Source organism: Micropterus dolomieu, linkage group LG08 (genome assembly GCF_021292245.1).
Source record: "Micropterus dolomieu isolate WLL.071019.BEF.003 ecotype Adirondacks linkage group LG08, ASM2129224v1, whole genome shotgun sequence".
Lineage (NCBI taxonomy): Eukaryota > Metazoa > Chordata > Actinopteri > Centrarchiformes > Centrarchidae > Micropterus > Micropterus dolomieu.
The window spans coordinates 13,693,956-13,715,891 of NC_060157.1; the positions used below are offsets into that span (position 1 = coordinate 13,693,956).

At 41.6% G+C, this 21,936-nt stretch overlaps 3 protein-coding genes across 12 annotated transcripts in view; 2 read left to right on the forward strand and 1 right to left on the reverse strand.

Moving 5' to 3' along the window:
- Positions 1-185, reverse strand: part of rpl32 (ribosomal protein L32) — a 4,697-nt gene extending 4,512 nt beyond the window's left edge. The window contains exon 1 of the mRNA XM_046055626.1: positions 143-185. The gene's annotated coding sequence lies outside the window, so the exon portion shown is untranslated. The remainder of the gene's footprint in view (positions 1-142) is intronic.
- The window catches only part of ssuh2rs1 (ssu-2 homolog, related sequence 1), a 7,182-nt gene extending 1,029 nt beyond the window's left edge, over positions 1-6,153 (forward strand). For 3 of the 7 annotated variants that reach the window (XM_046055619.1, XM_046055620.1, XM_046055624.1), the window contains 11 exons: positions 1,641-1,745; positions 3,095-3,170; positions 3,374-3,503; positions 3,733-3,793; positions 3,893-4,014; positions 4,087-4,149; positions 4,237-4,319; positions 4,440-4,532; positions 4,681-4,786; positions 5,374-5,481; positions 5,615-6,153. In XM_046055619.1, coding sequence (XP_045911575.1) covers positions 1,641-1,745; positions 3,095-3,170; positions 3,374-3,503; positions 3,733-3,793; positions 3,893-4,014; positions 4,087-4,149; positions 4,237-4,319; positions 4,440-4,532; positions 4,681-4,786; positions 5,374-5,481; positions 5,615-5,755 — 1,088 coding nt within the window. In that variant the 3' untranslated portion in view covers positions 5,756-6,153. Of the gene's footprint in view, positions 1-273; positions 642-733; positions 777-870; positions 936-1,640; positions 1,746-3,094; positions 3,171-3,373; positions 3,504-3,732; positions 3,794-3,892; positions 4,015-4,086; positions 4,150-4,236; positions 4,320-4,439; positions 4,533-4,680; positions 4,787-5,373; positions 5,482-5,614 lie in introns of those variants that run through there. The other 4 variants (XM_046055622.1, XM_046055623.1, XM_046055621.1 and 1 more) reach the window with 3 other exon arrangements.
- Positions 6,154-6,293: 140 nt separating this feature from the next.
- Positions 6,294-21,283, forward strand: LOC123974745 (DDB1- and CUL4-associated factor 1-like). 4 transcript variants are annotated; one of them, XM_046055615.1, is made up of 25 exons: positions 6,294-6,582; positions 7,286-7,406; positions 7,527-7,603; positions 7,706-7,779; positions 7,871-7,984; positions 8,734-8,871; positions 9,061-9,657; positions 9,932-10,033; positions 10,134-10,292; positions 10,660-10,839; positions 11,009-11,218; positions 11,363-11,532; positions 11,649-11,773; positions 12,245-12,480; positions 13,200-14,275; positions 14,383-14,581; positions 14,930-15,012; positions 15,520-15,604; positions 15,712-15,945; positions 16,774-16,867; positions 17,303-17,407; positions 17,619-17,692; positions 17,786-17,881; positions 17,992-18,262; positions 19,865-21,283. In XM_046055615.1, exons 2-25 carry the CDS (start codon positions 7,294-7,296, stop codon positions 19,918-19,920), a joined length of 4,668 nt encoding a protein of 1,555 aa, XP_045911571.1. In that variant the 5' UTR covers positions 6,294-6,582; positions 7,286-7,293; the 3' UTR covers positions 19,921-21,283. The 4 variants fall into 4 exon arrangements, with proteins under 4 accessions (XP_045911571.1, XP_045911572.1, XP_045911569.1 ...); XM_046055616.1 differs by having other exon boundaries at positions 6,294-6,527; XM_046055613.1 differs by having other exon boundaries at positions 6,294-6,523.
- The last annotated feature ends 653 nt before the right edge of the window (positions 21,284-21,936 follow it).

Sequence of the window (21,936 nt, forward strand, 5' to 3'; positions counted from 1 at the left end):
CACATAAGAGTATGTATAAAATGATAAAACGGTAAATTTTATCTAACATGTGTAGAGTGGATGTCTATGATTGATAAACCACGTCAGGATGGTCAAATAACACCCTAAATCGCGGGGATTAACATAGATTGTGGCGACTCACCCGCCGATGTGAATCCAAAAGGGACTTCGGCGACGGCGGAAAGAAAGAAAAGGACTTCCGCGAGTGTTGCAAAGGCTTATGGGTAGTGTATTTTATCAGAGCATAGTGCTTCAAGGCGCCTGTGGTTCACTGGAATTTAGAATTTCTTCTCAAAACGTATTATTTAGTGAAACAGCATATCGTATTGTTTGTTATTCTTCACTGAGTGTGAATTTTAGCATGTTTTAGCTGCCCGCCCACCGTTCGCGTTTGTTTACTGCCCATAAACTTCGCTCATGAAATTTATATTTCTGCGCACTTCCTGAACAGTTGAGTTTATTTGGGGGGGGGGCTTTCGTTACTTCCCTAAACTGAGCGAGCGCGCTTTACTATTAAATAGACAGATCTATGCTCTCAAGCTGAACCAAAAACACCCAAAAAAGTGAAGTGTTGTTCCTGTTTTACTGTCAGAAGAGGAGGCGTTAGACATGCTGGAAACGGGGGTGGGGTGTGATAAAAGGTAAATGATCTGGGTTTTGTCACATGATGATTGGTGTAATACATGATTAGAGCACGCACGAAGTCTTGGACTGTTCTTATTTTGTTGTTCAGTTGTTTCCCAGCGCTTTGAGATGGAATCTCAGCCGATATTGAGGTGAGCGTCGCAAAATAATGTTGTGTTTTTTCTCCAAACTAAATGTAGCGCGCATTGTTTTCTCTCGCTAACTTTCGTTTTCCGTTACTTGCAGTGACCAGAACCGGACGTATGGAATGGGCAATCCCGGTTATATACCAGCAGCACAGGGGGCACCTGGTAAGGTGTAATTCAAGCTTTTGCCCTGAACGTTAAGCTAGTTTTGCGACGGCGTGCGTGTAAAGCTATAATAGTGTAATAAATGCTTCACTTGGACATCACAGTCCAACACATCAGAGTGACGTAATTTTCGACGTCCAGGTTACTTTAGCCGCACCTTTAGGAAATGTGAGCTAGCCTAACGTCTCTAACACTCCATTTACACCTGTTATTAAAATATCTAAAGGGGAAAATAGGTAAACTGCATAAACGTATTATTTACTATAACACTGGCTAGACAAATAATTTGTTGCCTCTTGTTAAATGTTTTTTGAATAACCTAAAAATGTTGTGTCTGTTTGTGTAAGCCAGTCTGTGACTAGATATATTATTTGCCTGGTTAACAGCAGATCAGCTGCACACACCATTGCAAGCACAGTTATTTCTTACTGTATATAATTCATTTCCCACCCACCTATGATATGAACACGATGCAAGCCAGATTACCTCCAGATGTGTTCAGGCAGATCATGACCTTGATTCAACAGGCGTTTTACCTTATTTGGTTAACATATGATATACAATATAGATTGCAGTTTAATACCAAGTGTAAATTTATTGTATGAGCTAAACTCGTTGGTGTAATGCATGGAAACTTAAGATTAATAACAATTAAAAGTTTACATCAAAGCACATGACTGAACTGGTTCTTCTGGTTTGTTTTAGCAATATTTGCCCCACCCGCTGCTGGGTCCCAGGGCCCCACCGCTCCTCCAGCCAGCATGTTTGACAGCATGCCTGGCTATGAAGGAACAATGGCAGGAGGAGGAGGTACTGTTGCACATACTCCTTATTTGTCTTGTTTGCCACGCTGCCAGCCTCTGTGCCAAAACATCTCTCACAGTACTCTCATATCCACTCCTTGGACACTTAATGTCGAAAACAATCCAGTACAACAGCTCTTACACATATACTACCCTGTTAAATCTTATACATTTTTAACAGAGAGGTTGAGTAAATGGTCTCTCTAGTACACTCTCTTCCACAGGGTCTCCTCCTTTTTATTTGTCAATACAAATGACTGTCAGACTTATTAACGGTATGTAAGGTATGTTTGCGGATGACTTAGTCAGTCAGCCTTTTGCACAATGAGGAACAGAGTCATGGCCCAGGCAGCGGTCTCCAAAGAGACTGACAAATACTTGTTAACCATCCTGGATGGGAAATTTACCTTTGATGCCAACACTGATTGTATTTATAGAAAGGCCAAGCTAAGACTGTTTTTCTCAAGGAAGCTCAGAAGTTTTAATGTGTAAAGTTAAAAGTGTTGTACTTCTTTTATCAGTCAGCTGCTTTGATCTGTTGGTTTGGTAATCTCAGTGTGAAAAACAGGAACTTGCTGGGGGGGAAAAAGTGATTTTGTGCCGTAAAGTCACGCCTTTGCCATTTGCATTAAGTCAGAGCCACATAAAAATCTCAGGTCATCTGACTGGACTCCCAGCATCCTTTATATAGTGAGTTTAATTTGCTTCCATCAAGGCGGCGGTTTAACCTCCCTACAGGTGACACAAACAGATACATAAGGTATTTTATTCCATCAGCTACTGATTAGCGGCGGATGTGATATGATGCCCCTCTTTTTCTTTTTTCTTTTTACTTTTTCTGTCACTGATGGTTTTGGTGAGAAGTGACAATGACTACAGTGACGTTGGTGCTAGCCTGTGTACTTGGACAGTGTACTTGGCTTTACTCTATTCTACCTTCACGGAGCTTATAATGGTCAGTTTTTTCTCAAACTTTCTGAGAGGTGTTAATTCAACTGTGTGTTTATTACTGTGGTGGTTGTTAGTGATGATGTTTTACTGGGCTGCATTATCTTAAAATTTATTTCTAATCATTTTAAAATGGGTTGGGCAAAACATTAGAAACACCTCTCATAATATATAATGCAGTCCACTTCAACACCACTGCAAAGGGCAAGCTCAAAAATGAACGTGTAGTTAAATTAATACCTCTCTGACACTTAACTTTATTACCTGTGTAAAGGTAGAATTTATGTTTTGTATGTGTACTTAATAAAGGGGCCACTGAGTGTAAACTGGATGTTTAACAACAAGAAAAAATTATATAGATAATAAAGCAATGAAACAGTACAAAACAACTTTCAGTATCTGCTGCAGGTGGATTTCTTCCTCCTCCGATGCCTGCTTACCCAGCTCCTAAGCCTGAACCTGGACCTGAACAACCACATTGGAAGTAAGACCTCAAACTTTTTCCTTTCTTTCAAGATGGCTGCTAAGGGTGTTGCAAAACATTTTCCATTATGTGTTTTAAGATTAAAGCAATCTAAACACTATTATTAGTGTTTTATATGCACTATGATAACTATCACTTCCTCTTAAAAGATTTGACTGTGTGACAGTGTGACATATTGTATCTCATTCCCACATTGCTGCCAGTATCCCATCTATAAGTGAAAATACTGCTCGAGAGGCGTTTGTCCAGTTTGCCTCCAGCAAGTGCTGCTACAGTTCAGCACCAGCAAAGGATGGTGTGATCACCAGCATGGAGGCATTCAATACGTACAGGGTAAGAGGTCTATTCGTGTGTGTGTGTGTGTGTGTGTGCGTGTGTTTGGGAACGTGCTGTTGGTGGGAAAACCTGCTAGAAAGGCATGGGAATCAATAGACGTAATAGCTTGTGTAATCGTTTTGGGAGTTCAGTGCATAAATTACCAAAGTAAGTGACTGTAGATCACTTAATTTAACTGGACAGAGCAAGAAAATTACTCTATTTTGTTTTCTCCACCTCTGCTTAGTACCGCCTGGAAACCTTTACTGAAACAAGATCTACAGAGTGGAGTCACGAGCCATACACTGGTACAGCACTATTACCTTGTGCATCAGTTGCAGTTTTAATTCTCTGTCAGCTGTTTACTGCTAGCTGATAATCGAATTATGTTGTTTTATTTGGATTAGGACAGCCAGTGGATGCCTTTTCCCAACCACCTCCAGGGCCTTGGGATATTCCTGCTAAATCTCCAAATTTTTTTCTGGATGGCAAACAGATTATCAAGGTTCCCTACACATCATCTGTGAAGGTAAATTATACGACACATTTAGACGCACATTTACGCTTTTAGAGATTTTTTCTGATGAGACTTCCCATACAGACCTGCCACGTTTGTGTGGGAATGGGACGAAGACCTTGCAAAGAGTGTGCCGGTGCTGGTAATGTAAGTATTTTCTACAGACCTCATCGAAAGGATTATTTTAAGACCTTTAGTGATTTCGTCTGATCATGTGATTTCTTTTTTCGTCAGAAAATGTGTTGGGTCTGCAATGGATCTGGTTACCGCCATGGAAATGATAGATGCACCCACTGCAGTGGCAGAGGGAGGGAAAAGTAAGTCTTACCCATTGCATCACATAGATTTATAATGAAGTAAAATTGATGTTAAGTGCAGTGCAGTTTGTGCTTGAGCTAAAAGATGCTAATCGTTATTAAACATTACTATGTCATCAGTTGCCGCCACTGTCACGGGCAGGGGTCGACGCAATGTGAAACATGTCGTGGAAAGCAACAGCTTCTGGTCTACATCAACCTCACTGTGAAATGGTGCTTCATCCTCAAAATTATTTATCTGTCAACACTGTCTGACTAAAGCAATGCACACATCTTTATTAATCTGAAGGTCATCAATATTAATGGTTACTTTATACTGTTAATTAGTGTGTAACAGTGTTTTTTGTGTATATGCTTTCAGGACCAACAACTCTGATTGCTACGTTGTGGAACAGTCAAGTGGACTGCAGTCGGACAACCTGAGCAGTGTTTCTGGAAATGAGCTTTTCAGGGACTCTCAGTACATGGTAAAATAATTTTTCTCACTTTCTCAGGGGGGCACAAGAAATACATCAGGGAGGATTCTGTTTTTTTAATACAAAGAACATGCAGATAGCTTAGATTTTGGGGAGAACAGTTTTGCCTGACAGTTGTTCTACATCACACGTCAACATTGGGTGTGTTTCAGACATGTTCTGATGTCTTTGATGGTCTACATAGCTCACATAACACTTGCATTACACTTATTCTTTACGAGGTTAACTTTCACGCTTTTATATATGCTTGTAACTACAGTTAATTCTGCACTGCCAAAATGTCAGTGACCACACGCAAGCACTGTGGCTGAACGCATCCTGTGTGACACTGATGGAGGACTGAAGCTGCTGCTGCTGCTGTCATGCTGCTATCAGCATGCAGAATGTGTACTATGTAGACACAATGCTAAGTTTAATTCTGACCCGATGTTCAGAGGTCATAATTGTTTGTGAAGAAATCTGTCTTTTCACCTCTCACCCAACACAACTTTTGTTATCCTGCTTGACCTGTCAACCAATAAATTAATGCCATTTAAACAGAGTGCACTTAATCACATTTCTTTGATTACTCTGTGCAGGTCTACCCAGTAATGGGCTTCCCAGACCCTACAGTGGTGCAGGCTGCACAGCGCCTTGTCAGTGAACACACGGCCAAGTACTCACAGACGTCACGCATTCTACAACAGGTAACCTAGTTTATTTATAGCCTACTATTTTTGATGTAAAATACTGGTAATAATATGTTGTCGATGGCAATGCACTATATAATACTTATATTGCCTAATTTTGTGTTTGTGCTTATGCTTTCTTTGTCTGCAGCGACAAACCATAGAGTTGATCCCCGTCACCAGGGTGAGCTACTCGTGGAAAGGGAAATCACATATTTACTTTGTTTACGGGAATGAGTACAAAGTTAATGCCGATAACTATCCTGCTACCTGTTGCTGTACTGTAATGTAATTGCTGTGGTTGTGTATGATGTATTTTCCCCCTGAGGAGTTCCCTGATGTGTGGGCAGTGATGATCTTGTCTTGTTGTTGATGTTCAATAGAGTTAAACCTTGCATTTAACCTATGAACTCCCCACATGTCAGTGAAACTGATTAATCCTCTTGTATAAGCAATCTTCAAGGCTACAAAGAAAGTTTACCTTACCTAACTACTACAAGATAACTAATGATTAAAAAGTTTTTATTGTTACGTGCCATTTTTATGCATGCACCACAGAAAATAATTGCTTACTGACACAATAGAAAGGATTATCATACTATATACACTGAATCCTCAATCTGTCTGCTCATATATGGCAACTGATTTTTTTTTTATCGTAAGTAATAAAGACTTATTTTATACAGAATATTTTTTTGCAGCAGTTCTTTTTTTGTGCTAGTAATATATATGGCCTAATCCGTTTGCTCTGTGAATGTAAATGTTAATCTCTTGTTAAATTTATATGATCTTGTAAGACAAAAATGTGTAATACCTGCACTAAAAACTGCAATAATTCAGCTTTTTGAGTAAATGGAATTTCTCAATAATGTTTTGCTGTCGAGTCGTTTCGTCATTAAAAGAGGACTGTCGCTTGTGAAATGACGAAAGGAACGTGTTCGCCATAATGATAATAAACCGTGAACACAAAGCTACAATAAAGCAAATTAAGCTTTGGCTGTGAAACTGTGATCGATACCTAGATATTCACATTGGAGCAATCAAGTTTGGACTGATATTGGTGGGTACGAGTCTTGGTAAATTTGGTAAAACCGAAGGAGAACTGAGCGGAACAACGAGGTAAAGTTAGCATCCTAGCTAAGTAGCCAGGTTTACCTGTGATGCTGCTAGCTTAGTGCTAGGTTGCGTGTATATGCAGGGTTCGTTGGTTCGAGTACGAGGTGTATCTGGCACCATGCGCTGTGCACGTCTGGACAGCTCAGTGTAAACGTAAACTATAGCACTGACATCTAGAGGTGTCCGTTTAATAGTGTTGTTAGCGAGCTAAGTAGACCAGCTTCCTTGTTTAGCTACAGACTAACGGTAGCTAGCTAACGTTAAATATCGCAACAGGCAGTGTCTATAGAGATTGCTGCTGCTCGGTAACGTTAAAATTAAGTGTCGGCTATAAGTGAATGTAGGAAAACATGCGAAGTGTTGGAGCGTAAGTTGTAGTTTCCAGTCAAATAATAAAAAGATGCCAAGATATTTAATGCTAACTTGAAAAGCAATAGTTCTGCGTGTTTGACAGTTACTGTCTCTGGAGAGCAGCTGCACCTGCACACACTCCGTTAGGAGCCGTTTGTGAAGCGCTAGAGCGAATCCGCTTCTGACAGATCTACTCTTTTCTATGTTTGTGTGACGTTGCTGTTTTTATTGACTTTTATGATTATAAGTCGCCATATAGAGCAGCATACTTTGTTATAGCCCTCTAGAGTTGCAGAAAAGTGTGGACTCATTTGTGAAGAATGCACTAATAATGAAATGCGTGCCATCCTCACAGGCTGTGCCATGGCGTCGGCATCTGCCACTGTGGACTCCAAGGCAGAGCTGACTGCTCTGCTGGAACAGTGGGAGAGGGAGCAACAGGGCAGCACACAAGAGCTGGTTAACATTATCACCAAGTGAGCAATTGGGCTTCTAGTTTCTTCAAAATCTCTGTGATGAGTTAGTTACATAAGCTGTGGTTTTTGGTTTTTTCGTCTTAAAGATGGTAAATGTGTTGGTGTGATGTGCTCTTTCAGAATCTCAGAGCTTGTTGAGAAAGAGACAGAGGAGTACCACAAAGCGGACCCAGACCCTTTTGATGATCGGCATCCTGGTATGATAAAAAAAAAAAAACAAAAAAAAAACAAAAAAAAAACAAGCTTACCAAAGATGTAAATTTCATGTATGTTTTTGACATTTCCCTCTTGGCCACTAGGGAGAGCTGATCCAGAATGTGTGTTAGGGCACCTGCTCAAGATCCTGTTCAAGAATGATGACTTTATGAACACGGTAAGAATTGAGATGGTTTTCTTGCAAAACAAGGGGCTATTTTAGCATCTGAGTCATAAGGTGATTTATTAATTTTTCCTTCCCATTGTAGCTGGTGAACAGCTATGTGATGACCAGCCGAGAATTTTCCCTCAATGCAGCAGCTTGTCGCCTGCTTCAGAACATCATGCCTGGATTAGAGACAGCTGTGGTCTTTCAGGAAAAGGTGGGTTATTGTTATAGTTCATGTTAATGAAAAGATAACGGCATTTAGTCCTTTTCTCTGTTCTCTCGCTCAAGCAATGGCTTTCATTTAGTTCAGCTGTTACGATGTTCTGTGACGTTCTTGTGGTTTTCCCGATGCAGATACGACATTCTGTGTTTAGTCGTTAATGGTACATTAAGTTATACAGGTTTACTCGCCTTCTACTGGCAACATTATACATTTGTGTTTAGCGTTCTGACATAAATAATAAAGTCGCAACAACAAAGATGAAGCTGCATATAAAAGGGAAGAGTTCTCATTTTGACTTCAAAGGAGGCTCTCTGTGATGTCACTCACTGACAATACCCCATCTTTGTTAATGCTAAAATGCTCACTGGACAAATACCCCATCAAATTTAGACTTCATCAGTTGTTTTAAAATGTTGTTTGTGTTTGTGGAATCACAGTCAAGCCTGCGAGTTAGTTGCACTTTCACCACAGCTCTGTGGCGGTTGACTTGTGTTCATGATGTGTAAAGTTACAATGTCTTAATAAAGGTTACTTGAAAAAGTTAATCTAGACTAAAAACGCACAGGATCAATACTTTTTTATTCAGAACTACACTTTTTTTGTGATGCAAGCCATCATACATTCTTTATTTGGCCAAAAATGTGAACAAGTTGGGGGAAATACAGCACACAACATTTTTCTGATTAAGAATTGGTTCATATTCTTGTTTCTAAACCTATTTCACCATTTGTTTGTCTCAGGAGGGCATAGTTGAAAGGCTGTTTAAGTGGGCTCAGGAGGCAGAGCAGCCCCTCAGAATCTATGCCACGGGATTGTTGGCCGGCGCTATGGAGAACCAGGATATTGCAGCCAACTACAGGGAAGAGAACTCTGTTTTGGTCAGTAAGGGATTCTGCTGCCTCAAATGTCATTTAATTGAATTAATAATGCGAAAGTACATAGTGATAGACAAGGTATTGCAGCAGCTCTGTTATCCCACAAAGCATCAGAGCAATTTGCTCATCATCAGAAGGTGGTATGAAGTAGCAAATTTCCATCAGCTTGTTTTTCACGTTTTACTTCGACAGGTGCCTTTGATGCTGCATCGGTTGCGTGAGCTTCAGGATAAGGATGCTGAGAACAAAAGGGAAATCAAACGGCCCAGCCCCAGGAAGACTTTGAGTCAGCCTTTGCTGCCTTTAGATGAGGAGACCATTGACGGAGGCTTTGAAGAGAAGCCTTTCACACTGGGCAGAAACAGAGCTGAAAGCGAGGGCATGGGAACAGAAGAGGATGGCGATATTCACGTCTCATCCATCGAGCCTGAAAACGAGCTTTCGTTCCGTCTCAGCTCCCCTCATAGGACCAGCAGCCGCACCAACTCGGCTGTAAAAACCATGATGAAGCCCATGTCTGCCCCGGGTTCGCTGATTTACCAGGGCATGTCTGACGGCAGCAGTTACCTAAGAAGGAAGGCAGAGAGGGAGAGTGGCAGGACCTCAAAGCAGAAGCTAAATTTCTCTCTGCCAGAGCCAGAGAGGAACTTCAGTGAGCTCTCCAACAGCAGCTGGTCCGAGATGAGCCCTTGGGTGATTGGCAACAACTATCATCTGTACCCTCTAACCCCAGAGATCGAGCAGAGGCTCATCCTGCAATATCTCACACCTCTGGGAGAGTATCAGGAGGTTAGTCCATTACAATCAGCTGGCACAGTGCTTTCTTCCTCACTTTGTGCATTTCCCTTGTCTTGTCACAGACTCGCCAGCAGATGTCAGTCTTCCTTAACTATAAAAAGTGTATTTTTTTTTTAAGGCTCACATCATGGATTTTCAGTTTAAAGACTAAAAGGCTTTTTTATGTTCAATATTGGTTACAGCAACTAGCGATTTACAGGGTTCCATAGTAAAGCAAATTAAAAATGATTTATGTGTTCTCAATGCCCATTCCTCCTCCCTGCAGCTGCTGGCGGTGTTCATGCAGATGGGAGCTCGTGAGCTACTCATGCATTACATGGATCTGAAGCAGACCAATGATGTGCAGCTCACCTTTGAGGCTCTCAAGGTAAAGGCCTTGGATCTCCTTTTCGACGACCCTCCGTGGTGCCAGATACACAAAGTTAAGCTCTATACGCTAATTTTTCTACTCGTCTCTCTTCTCGCAGTACCTGGCTTCTCTGCTGCTACACAAGAAGTTCGCCGCAGAGTTTGTGGCTCAAGGAGGAGTTCAAAAGTTGCTGGAAATCCCCAGGCCATCTATGGCCGCCACTGGAGTGTCTCTGTGCCTCTACTACCTTGCCTATAACCAGGACGCCATGGAAAGGGTACAAAACAGACACACTTCATGCAAATACACAATTAAATCTGGAAGATTGCCATCATTGTTCTTGGAGCTTTATCTGTACTTAATGTGTCAAAGGAAAAATGGTAATGTATTAACTGTTTGTAGCCACCAAAGCTTGGCAACGTGCCATTTTTATTGCATTGTCAAATGTCAATTTTTTGGCCATCATTTTCACTTAATGAATAGTGTTCTTAAAAATGTCTGTGTAAATGTGTTGTAATATATACAACAAAACTTGGTCACTTTGGGCTGCATCTCTGCATGAAAAGTAATATTTTCATTCACAATTTAGGTAGCTGTAGGTACAGTGCACATTTGTATTCATCTGTGTTGCCTCCCCTCTCCAGGTGTGCATGTTGCCCCACTCCATCCTGTCAGATGTGGTTGGTTACACGCTGTGGCTGCTGGAATGCTCACATGCGTCCGGCTGCTGTCACGCCACCATGTTCTTCTCCATCTCCTTTTCTTTCCGTGCCGTCCTCGAGCTCTTCGACAAGCAGGACGGGCTCCGCCGCCTCGTCAATCTGGTAGGACAAACCACACGTGATCCTCAGTGTAACCCTGAAATCTTAACCATCTGTGTCATTCATTTATAGGAAATATGATTAATTTCAAGAAACTTATTAACTGAGCAGTCAGTATAATGTCACAACATAGCATATGCACTAATATGAGATATTAAATGGCTGTTTCCAGATTAGCACACTGGAGATACTGAACCCTGAAGACCAGGGAGCGCTGCTGAGCGATGATGAGATTTTCTCCAGCAGGCAGACGGCCAAGCACACCTGCATGGCCCTGCGCAGGTACTTTGAGGCCCATCTGGCAATCAAGGTGGAGCAGGTGAAGCAGTCCCTGCAGCGCACAGAGGGCGGTGCCCCCATTCACTCCCAACCCTACTATAAGGTATGAAGAGGAGAAAGTATAAGTAAAACATTACTGCACAGTTTAATTATGAATGTAATGTATTATACAGACACAATGTTTAGTTGCTATGTTATGCTTTAGTTGTTATAATGAGTGTGAATGTGTTCTTCTCTCATTCCTCAGGCAGTCAGCTACAGCCATGAGCAGGTGGTGGAAATGATGGAGTTTCTGATAGAGTACGGTCCACTCCGATTGTACTGGGAACCAGCGGAGGTCTTTCACAAGCTGTCTTGTGTCCAGCTCCTCCTGCAGCTCATTTCCATTGCCTGTGACTGGAGGACTTACTATGGCAGGTATGAGTCCTTTTTTCTGTGTCATAATGTTTACAAAAAGAAAAGTTCCCACTTCAAGTTATTAAGTGACTTGTGATGTTGTGATAGAGTGATTATTTTTCTGTGTCTCCCTCTAGGAGCGACACAGTGCGTTATGCCCTTGACATCCTGAGCATCCTCACTGTTGTTCCAAAGACCCAGCTGTTGTTGTCTGAGGCTGTTGCTGTGCTTGATGAGGAAGGATCCACTGTTTCCACTGTTGGTAGGTGTTATCAGAATATAATGCCATTTCAGCCAAGATCCATCCATGGAAACATATTTTATATATAATGTATTTATATGAATATGTTTACTCTTAAGGTTTTATATGAAAAAATGCTATGCTAGTTGTATACAGCTGATATTCACTAGACATTCAAGCAGCATGGGATACAGTATGTGGTGTTAGCAGCTGTTACTATAAATTTGTCCATAGTGCGCTGATTTACATTTCTCATTATAAGATTTCTTGCATGTTGTGAGCATGAAGTTGAGCAGTTGCAATGTAGAAGTGCAGTGCAATAAAATTCAAATTATTATTGCTCTCCATAGGATCTAATAACAGGCAGTAACTTTGTATTTTCATTTTTGTTTATTGTGCCCAGCTCTGCTGAGAGATGGCACAACTCCAAGTGTTATTTATTTTTTGTGCAAGGTTTTTCATTTAATTGTTATTTTTTTCTCTCCCTCTTAGGAATGAGTATAGTCCTGGCAGTGGCAGAGGGTGAGGTGTTTGTAAATGATGCCGAGATTCAGAAGTCCGCTCTGCAGGTCGTCATCAACTGCGTGTGTGCTCCAGACAAACGCATGTCCAGCATTGGCAAGTTCATTGCAGGCACCCCCCGTCGCCGCCTGCCTCAGCAGACCAAAGCCAGCGAGAGTGTGCTCACTAAGATGTGGAATGTGGTGCAGTCCAACAATGGCATTAAGGTAGAATTAACTTTATTTATTTTTTTTTTTTTAAATCTGTTCTTGACATTTTTTTCAAGCATTCACAAAAAGTCAAATGTCATTCCAGTAGACAGGGTGCTAAAGATATTTTTGGGGGGATTTTGCCTTTATTTGATAGGAAAGCGGGAGAGAAATAGGGGGTGACAAGCAGCAAAAATGCTGCTGGCTGGACCCGGGCCACTGCAGTAAGGACTCAGCCTTGTACATGGGATGTGCGCTCTACCAACTGAGCTAAACACACCCTAGACCGGATTTATAAAGTTGTGACACTTTTTTTAAAACCTTACATTCACCCATAAACGCACACATCCATATAGTGAATACGGTGGAGCACGAGCTACGAGTCTCCAGCTACACGTGGACTAGGTCATGCAAAGATATAACATGTGACAAACTTTAGAACATGTAATTAAATGTTTTGTTGGTTTTGTAAAACACATTCTTTGCAAAGCCGTGCAAAAAAAAAGCACTCTTTAAGAATGGCCCTATGTTTCCTAGGATAAATAAGATAGCAAAGAAAGCACAGAAGCACTGTTTAGAGAATTTGTCCACCTCTTATCATTGCTGGTACGTAGGAACTACCGGGTCAGTTCCCTCATTTGGGATCCTTAAAAAAAATAAATAAGTACAAAACTTTAAACATGCCCTTGGTTCTGTCAGCTGTTGTTTTTAACTTACATTCTGCATCTGTCCTGTAGGTCCTGCTGTCCCTGCTGACGGTAAAGATGCCCATTACAGATGCAGATCAGATCCGCGCTCTGGCCTGTAAGGCTCTGGTGGGTCTGTCTCGCTCCAGCTCTGTCCGACAGATCATCAGCAAGCTGCCTTTGTTCAGCAGCGGACACATCCAACAGCTCATGAAGGAGCCTGTGCTCCAGGACAAACGCAGCGAGCATGTCAAGTTCTGTAAGTTCGCAGCTGAGCTGATAGAAAGGATCTCTGGAAAACCGTTGCTGATTGGTACGGACGTGTCTCTGGCGTGGCTGCAGAGGGCCAGTGTGGTCGCTCAGTCCAGGATCTCCTTCCCTGGGAAGGAGCTCCTGCTGCTTATTAGGAACCACCTTGTGGCCAAAGGCCTTCATGACACAGCCACCACACTAACCAAGGAGGCAGATCTCCCGATGGCATGTCTGTCTCATACTTCACATTCAGCTTCTGCTTTCCCTCCTGTCGCTCCTCCCCTACCTGCCTCCCCTGTCACTACTCTACCCCGCACCCCACGGCTGGCCAACGGGGTCGGGGCAAGACTCGCAAACCACCCCTCTCATTCATCCACCCCAGGATCCAGCAATCCGCAAACGCGTCCCTCTACATCACAACCCACTGGGTCGTCTTCTACTGTTTTCCCCTCAACGTCTGTTCCCCACTGTAGCAACGGCTCCCCACTGATTGGACGAATCGTTTTTTCTCGTGAACGTCTAGCGGGATGCGGTACAGTGAGCTGCAAGAAACCTCGGGTGCTGAGGCAGAAGTCTGACCATGGGGCCTTCAGCCAGAGTCCAGCCATGAAGAAGCAGTTCGACAGGCACCTACCCTCCCCCCCTGCATTAGACAGCATTATCACAGAGTACCTGAGAGAACAGCATGCACGCTGTAAAAACCCTGTGGCAACATGCCCGCCTTTCTCTCTATTCACACCCCATCAATGCCCGGAGCCCAAACAGAGACGCCAAGCACCCATCAACTTCACATCCCGACACACACGGAGGGTTATATATCCTAAATATGGAGGAGTAGATGGAGGCTGCTTTGACAGGCATCTCATATTCAGCAGGTCGGTAGCTTTGTTAGATTCATGTTTCCTTCCATGAACGCAAACTGGAGAATACCTGACTATCCTCCAGAACCATTTCTCTATATTCTGTATTTGCCATTTCCCAGGTTCCGTCCCATCTCCGTGTTCAGGGAGGCAGACGAGGATGAGAGTGGATTCATGTGTTGTGCCTTCTCGGCTCGCGAGCGGTTTCTGATGCTCGGGACATGCACAGGGCAGCTCAAGCTCTACAATGTGTTTACAGGCCAGGAGGAAGCCAGCTACAGCTGTCACAGTTCAGCCATCACTCACCTGGAGCCCTCACGGGTCTGTAGAGAAAGCTACTAGTATATCAACAATTTAATGCTTTGTCTTGCTGTTATTGCTGAATGTAATCTTATGTGTAAGATATTTAATGTCCCCTCTACTTGAAAATGTGCAAATTGTGACTTTACTTGAATGTCTGAGTTTAAGACATGTATGTACAAACAGGATTTTGTGACTAGTGTGGAAGTGCAATCATGGTCCAATAGCCAACTTACACAGTATCATTTTAAGAATTCCTAGCTGTCACTTTTTTGTGGAAAACCATACCAGACACAAATTATCCTTCCAAGCAGTGTGTTTATGTCTTAAAACATGTATGGAGATAACCATCGTATTTTGTATTTTTAGGATGGCTCTCTGCTCCTAACGTCAGCCTCTTGGAGTTACCCTCTGTCTGCACTGTGGGGAATGAAATCAGTGTTCATTATGAAGTAAGTGATGTTTGCACAAGTGACTGAACTCATATTTTTACCAGCTACATACAAAATGCATTGTCTTCAATAAAAATATTGCAACATTTGTTGGGCTAAATTGTCACCAAGCATGTACAACATGACAGCTGTCTGACCACAGACTCGATCAACACTTCAATTGAGCCAGTCTGTGATCCCTCTGCTTCCATGTATGTGGACTTCTCTGCCCAATGGTACAGCAGCTTTATGCTGTCAAAAGAGGGAGCTGCCGAAGGGAGATGACGTGCTGTTTAATTATGCACGCTAACAGCCTGAGGGCTGCAGTCTTCAGTTCATGGGACACAAGCACTTGGCTTTATTCATCCGCACAGTTTAACCAAGGCAATACTGGGACTCAGCCGATGGATTCAGATTTGTTCTACAATGTCTTCAAGCAGTTATAAGTTTTAAACGGCTCAGCTTTTGTAGTCACACTGGCTCCATGTTTTTGATTAAATGCTGAAATGTTGCTTTTGTTGTCCTCAGGCATTCCTTTCTGGGTGACCATTATGTGGAGTTCAGTAAGTTGTCACAAGATCGTGTCATTGGGACTAAGGAACATGTAGCACGAGTACGTATGTCGGCACATTTGGAACATGATGAATATGAAATGATAAATACAGAAAAATATTACCCATCAATGGTGAATGCTGAATGTTCAGCTCTTCTCTTTGCCAGATTTATGACATCCAAACGGGTCAGGTAACTCTGACTTTAAACAACCCAGACCTGGCTAACAACTACAAGAGGAACTGTGCCACCTTCAACCCGACAGATGACCTGGTACTGAATGATGGCGTGCTGTGGGATGTGCGGACGGCTCAGGCCATCCACAAGTTTGATAAGTTCAACATGAACATCAGCGGTGTGTTCCACCCCAACAGCCTGGAGGTCATCATAAACACAGAAATTGTATCCTTGAGACTTCAGTACTTGGTTTGTTAAGTACACTATGAGGTAGCTATTGTTAATGTGCTCATGTTTAACAGGTATAATGTTTACCAACTTAGTTTGGCGTGTTAGCATGCTAACAGTTGCTAATTAGCACAAAACACAACGTAAAGCTGAGGCTTATGGGTACGACAGAGTATTAGGGCCACATTAAGGGGAAAAAAATGGAGGAGGAAGATTTTATTTATTTTATTTTGCATTTCGAAATGTCGAGAATAAAGTCAAAATGTAGAGACCTTATTCTCGACATTTCCACTTTATTCTCAAAATGTAAAATAAATAAAACATATTCATCCTTAATTTTAATACTCTGTTGTAGATGGGGATGTCATTTCAACCAAGTTGAATTTTTTTACCTGATGATGGCACTAAATGAAAATTTAAGGAATCGCCGAAGTTGTAATTGTTCAATAAGGAATGGAAATGTGTCTATGGTTCTTTTGATTGGTGCGTTAACATCACCCTATATCATACAGTCTTTTTAATAAATTGCAAAAATGAGTGTTATTGTCCTTTTAATAGTGCTTGTTTAACATTTGACATTTTACAGAGGAACAGTTCATAAATATGACGAGGACAAAAGCCAGATTGAGTGTTTAAATTTGTAGTCAGTCAAATGATGGCATGACGGTTGAGCTTTTATTTCACTACTAAACATTAAATATTTATTACACTGAAAATTGATTTTACTGCCCCGGGGATAGTTTTAATCACTGTGTAATTAAATTCGTAGCAGATTTAGTTGATTCAAATGAAAAGGAATGCCGCTTTCCTTAGTTGGATTTTCAGTGGGATCTGCGGACCTTCCACCTCCTCCACACAGTTCCCGCTCTGGACCAGTGCAGGATAGTCTTCAACAACAATGGCACAGTCATCTATGGAGGTAAATACAGAAGCCGCTGCATGATGGGTAATGCAGAGCAATTGGCATCAAGCCTACAGCTCACTCCACAGTCAGTGCAAGGTGTGTGAAAGGTGTGTTTGAGTGAAAGCCTGGTAATTGTGAAGCAAAGTGAGCATGTGTGTATTTAAAGAGAGCTGTGAACTGAGCCTGTAAAGGTGTGCGTGTGTGTGCGTGCGCGCGCACGCTTGATACCACAGTAACTCAGAGGCATATGGGCAGAAGGCTCAGTGTTGAACTGGCAACAGACAGAACCAGCTGGTTCACGGCACCTCATAGGAAGAGCCATGGGCGTGCCATAATGGCTCTGCTCACACGATGACCACTTGAACCTCTATGGAGCCCGAACCACGGCTGTGCACAGTATTTTTATTTTTTTCCATCTCTCCCTCACATTGTGGCTGTTTATTTTTGCAGCAATGTTGCAGGCTGATGATGAAGACGACATGATGGAGATGCAGATGAAAAGTCCTTTTGGTTCATCATTCAGGACCTTTAATGCCACCGACTACAAACCGATTGGTAAGGCTTCCTGCCCTCACCTCCCTTCAACCAATGTTTTCAACCTATTTTAGTCTTTAATGATAATTAAGAGGCTTTGCCTGGAGAACCTTATTGTGTTTTTTTTGTTCTACTACACATTATACACTGTAGTAGTTGGTAATCATGCTTAATTCCTGTAATATGTTATGATATTTTCAAGACATGACATGTTTGTTTGCTCTCTTCTCAGCCACTATTGATGTGAAGAGGAACATATTTGACCTTTGCACTGATACCAAAGACTGCTACCTAGCTGTGATTGAGGTAAATTGTTTTTGCTAAATGTTGCGATAACTGATGTATATTTTCAAGTGTTTTAAATAATTTAATTTCCTTTTCCACCTGCCCGTGTCGTAGAACCAAGACTCTGTGAACACTGACACAGTGTGCAGGCTGTATGAAGTTGGCCGGCAGAGACTGGCAGAGGAAGAGGAGGAGGATGAGGAGGATCAGGTTCTCACTTTCTTCTTTTCATTTGAATATTGCAGTGCCTCTTTGGTTCCTTTTTAGGCATAGATTAAAAAAAATTTGAAAAAAATTTACTTTAATTTTGTCATCACCAGGAGGATGACGATCAGGAGGAAGACGACGACGACGATGAGGATTCAGACGATGACGTCGATACAGATCCCCTCATCGCCGAGCTGGAGAATGAGAACGGCGGCGAGGATGAGGACGATGAAGAGGAGGATGATGGGAACGATGAATTCTCTCCCTCTGATGAAGAGGTGGCGCGCCTTCTCGAGGAGGATGCTGACATCGGGGATGACGACGATGAGGATGACAATGATGATGATGACTCTGATAATGACGTTGACCTGGATGGTGACAATGGTGAGTGGTGCTTCAAGTGAACAGTGCCTGGGTGCCTACAGGTTCTTATAAAGTCTTACTGTGCTTTCAGACCAAAAGCGAAGCGAGCAGTCAATGCAAAGACGCGTAGAGCCGCGATTTCCTGTCGGGCGGCACGAAGCGACGCAAAGGGGGCGGTGCCGGCAGTTGAAAATTCCCAACTTGAACGAATTTTTGCGGGTTCTAATCGCCTTCTCGCGTTGTGTATGTGAACACTTGCAGCGAATGTACTCACGCGAGGAAAGCATTGCAAAGATTAAATTTGCGTTTGGTCTGAAAGCACCATTAGTGTTGTTGAGTGATGTAGATTCAAGCCTTTAATTTATTTTTTGTCTGTTATTCTTTTCTGTCCTGTTTATTTGATTACAATTTTGATTGTTTAGGTCCTGTTGTTGTTTCACTGTAGATGATTTGACATGTGACTTTTCAAAGCTGGCACAAAATGCCGGATCAACACGCCCTTAAACTCAAACCTGCATGTTTTAAGTATGAAGTTTGAGTAAACCCCATTAATCAACTCATTTTCAGACAAAAATGACTCCTTTCCATAGAGGGATGATTTTAGATGAAAACCTGTATGTTCTTAAGCTCTTACAAACTGTTTTCACAGTCAACAGTTAAATAGATAACCCTCGTACTCTTAAAAAGAACAACCAACTCTAAAAAAAAGACATGATGAACTCAATTAAAACATTATGATAGGGTTTTGTCATTTGAACAGTAAAATGTATTAATTGGCTGTTTTCACATGGTTTGAAGCAATTCATTTTAAACTGCAATATATTCATAAACTAAAGGTTAATTATTTTCTGTGCCAAACACTATTTACTGAAACTTGTCCGTGCAATTAAATCTGCTTAATCTTGAACACAGCATTGCTCACAATGGAACCGTGTTCACTAATAATAACTAATTGTATAACAATTAGTGGAAGTGCGGAACCTGGAAACACTTTGAAGAGTACAATGTAGAACAAAATAACACACAAACAATAATGCAAGAACCCCCCTCCCCAACCACAATGCCACAGAATCCTGTGGGAAACACCTACCTCATGTAGGTGCAATCATATGATCAGCACTCATGGTTTTAATGCTCTACTCATATTGCCATTGTTTCTACAAAGTAAAATACACTGTTATTGCAGATATCTTTATCCAAGATTGACAAATAAACCCTGTGCTCAAAGAACTCACTTAGCTGGATGAGATTTAACAGGATCCTTTAGCCTGATTACAGCATGTTAGCCTGGATAAGTTACATTCGAAGAACGAGGCTGCTGTTTAGTCCAGTTTCTGTGTTTTCATGCTTGTCTGGTCAGTGTAAGGAAATGTTGTCTTTCCCAGTGGAATTTAAAAACTGCTGTCTTGGTTTATTCCAGACACTGCGTGAATGACTGAGGAAGCATGAATTTGAGAGGGGGAGGGGGAATGGATGTACTGCTCTTTCACATTTTGTCAGAGCTGCTTTGTTTTGTTTTTTTTGCCATTTTGGCAGTTTTACTCCTTACCCACTGACCTATGCAACCACCAAGTCTCTGTATACCCACATTTCTAAGTTTATGTTTGTCTATCGCACAAACAGACAGCTCAGACAACTCCGACCTTGAGGATGACATCATCCTGTCCCTGAATGAATGAGGAGCCACTGGCATCTGGGACAGAGGAACCGGACAACATGTCAAGGCTTCTGCCTCATAGACATTTGAGCTACAGAACGAGAGGCAAGAAAAGAGGATAATATCAGCAGATAAGGTGGGAGATAACTTGGAGCACTGCCAGTTTGAAACAGTAGGTGTCTGCACACTGATTGACAGGACCAAGGAAGAACAGTCTGACGGAGCTGGAGAGGGGGGAACCAATGCACACAAATTGACTTGCTGGTGGGCAAAAGTGATTGTATATGATTATAGTTTTATAAAACAAAAGTGGGCTTAATGATGATCGAAATGTTAGCGTGTAGATGCAGTGAAGAGAGGTTTTATATTTTAGCACATTTATGGCTCTTTAAATGAGCCTCTTCATTTGGTATTGATTCACTCACATTGTAAGCCTCTGTTTGGTCACAGATTAGTGTTTGTAGAGGAAAAGGCTTACATTGCAGGGCTGTGCGTCTGCATTTATGTGGCAAAGGATACAGTGTTCTCTCGAGCTCGTATTTTGCCAGACCACCTGGAATAATCACCAAAAAGTACTTAAGTATTGAAGTAGGCAGCTAATGAAATGCACAAACATGTTGCCGATGGTTCTTCGAGGGTCAGACCCCGCCTTCAGGTTTTACTTTCACCTTAAACCAATGACCAAAACGCCGCACAAAACAGTGCCATTCGCCTCCTGATTTCATTATATAAGTAGAGAAATTTAATCAGCTTTGTGCTCTTGAATCGAAACTGAGATGAGTGTGGACACTGTAACAAAACAGTTGTCACACCTGCTCCCTTTCAGCACATGACAGACCTATAGAGGCTAATACAGCTCTCTACGATTGTGTTATTTTACGCCCCTTTTATTGAGCCACGCAAGGATTTTGGTTTAGTGGATGATTCCTTGAAAAGATTGCAGAGCTTTTTGCTGTTGATAACGGCCAAAGTCCAGTCATACAGTGAAACTGACTTAATTTTGACATTTGAAAACTGAGGATTTATTCCAGTGACTGGTTCAGGGCTGATAATACAGTAAACCTCATCTCTTGGAATAACATTGATTTAGCTAAATCTTGAAACCTTAGAAACATTGGAAATAAGATGGTGGTAAAATTCAGCCAAATATTTTCATTTCAAATTGAGAGGCTTCAAACTCTTCACATTGTGAAAACAAATGCCTTGTACTTGCACAAAGCTGTGCGAACATTTCATGATTTCTCTCATGTTCTTGCCTTGTATCTATTCATTTTGCCTGTTTTCTTTTCCATAAGGAGACGTTTATGTTGACTTTCTTGAGATAGTTTATGTACAGCTTGTATGTATCTAAAGTATTTTTACTATAAATAAAGCTGCAAAATATTTTTTTGTGCTTTTTTTTTTTTTAATGAAGTGTGAATGATGTTTGCATTCAGTAGCTATTTAATAAGTTGTTATTAGCAGAGGTTTCTTTAATGAGTGCTGAAACCGGTACCGATATAAAGGTTTATTTAACAAACAAACTTTATTGTTAAATTGTGTCACCTGCAAGCAAGGAGCTCCTGAAGGGAACATTTAAATAAATCTTTTGAACTTGATAGAACACAGGTGATCTCCACTGATGGTCTCACGTCAACTTCCCTTTCAATAACCACATTGGTAACGTTAGGCTTTGTGTTATTTACGATCTACATATATTATTATTCTAACAGACTTATAATGTCCATTTTTATGCAGATGATACGTCTAGATTCCTTAAACGTTCTTCAGATGTGCCTGCATAGCCTCAAACTTCGTACAGAAAATAAAGTTGTCCAGTCTTATAAGTGTGTGGGAATTTGGTTAGATAGTAGTCTTACTTTTTCAACCTCGTGTGAAAGAATTGGCCAAGGATCTGAAGATTTAAAATGTGTTTCTTTGAAGTTTGTTTTTCCCTTGCCAACAAGAACGCCATTGTGCAGTCCACCATCTTAGTTGTGCTCAGCTATGGAGATATCCTGTACTCTAATGCTTAGCAACATAAAGAGAACAAAACTAC

What these genes read in the sequence shown, in the direction of transcription:
- LOC123974745 (XM_046055615.1), top strand. Translation starts at nt 7,294, where the DNA reads ATGGCGTCGGCATCTGCCACTGTGGACTCCAAGGCAGAGCTGACTGCT. An exon ending in AGTCCAACAATGGCATTAAG is followed by an intron (nt 12,481 to 13,199) that starts GTAGAATTAACT and finishes TCTGTCCTGTAG; the next exon opens with GTCCTGCTGTCCCTGCTGAC. An exon ending in CTAAGGAACATGTAGCACGA is followed by an intron (nt 15,605 to 15,711) that starts GTACGTATGTCG and finishes TCTCTTTGCCAG; the next exon opens with ATTTATGACATCCAAACGGG.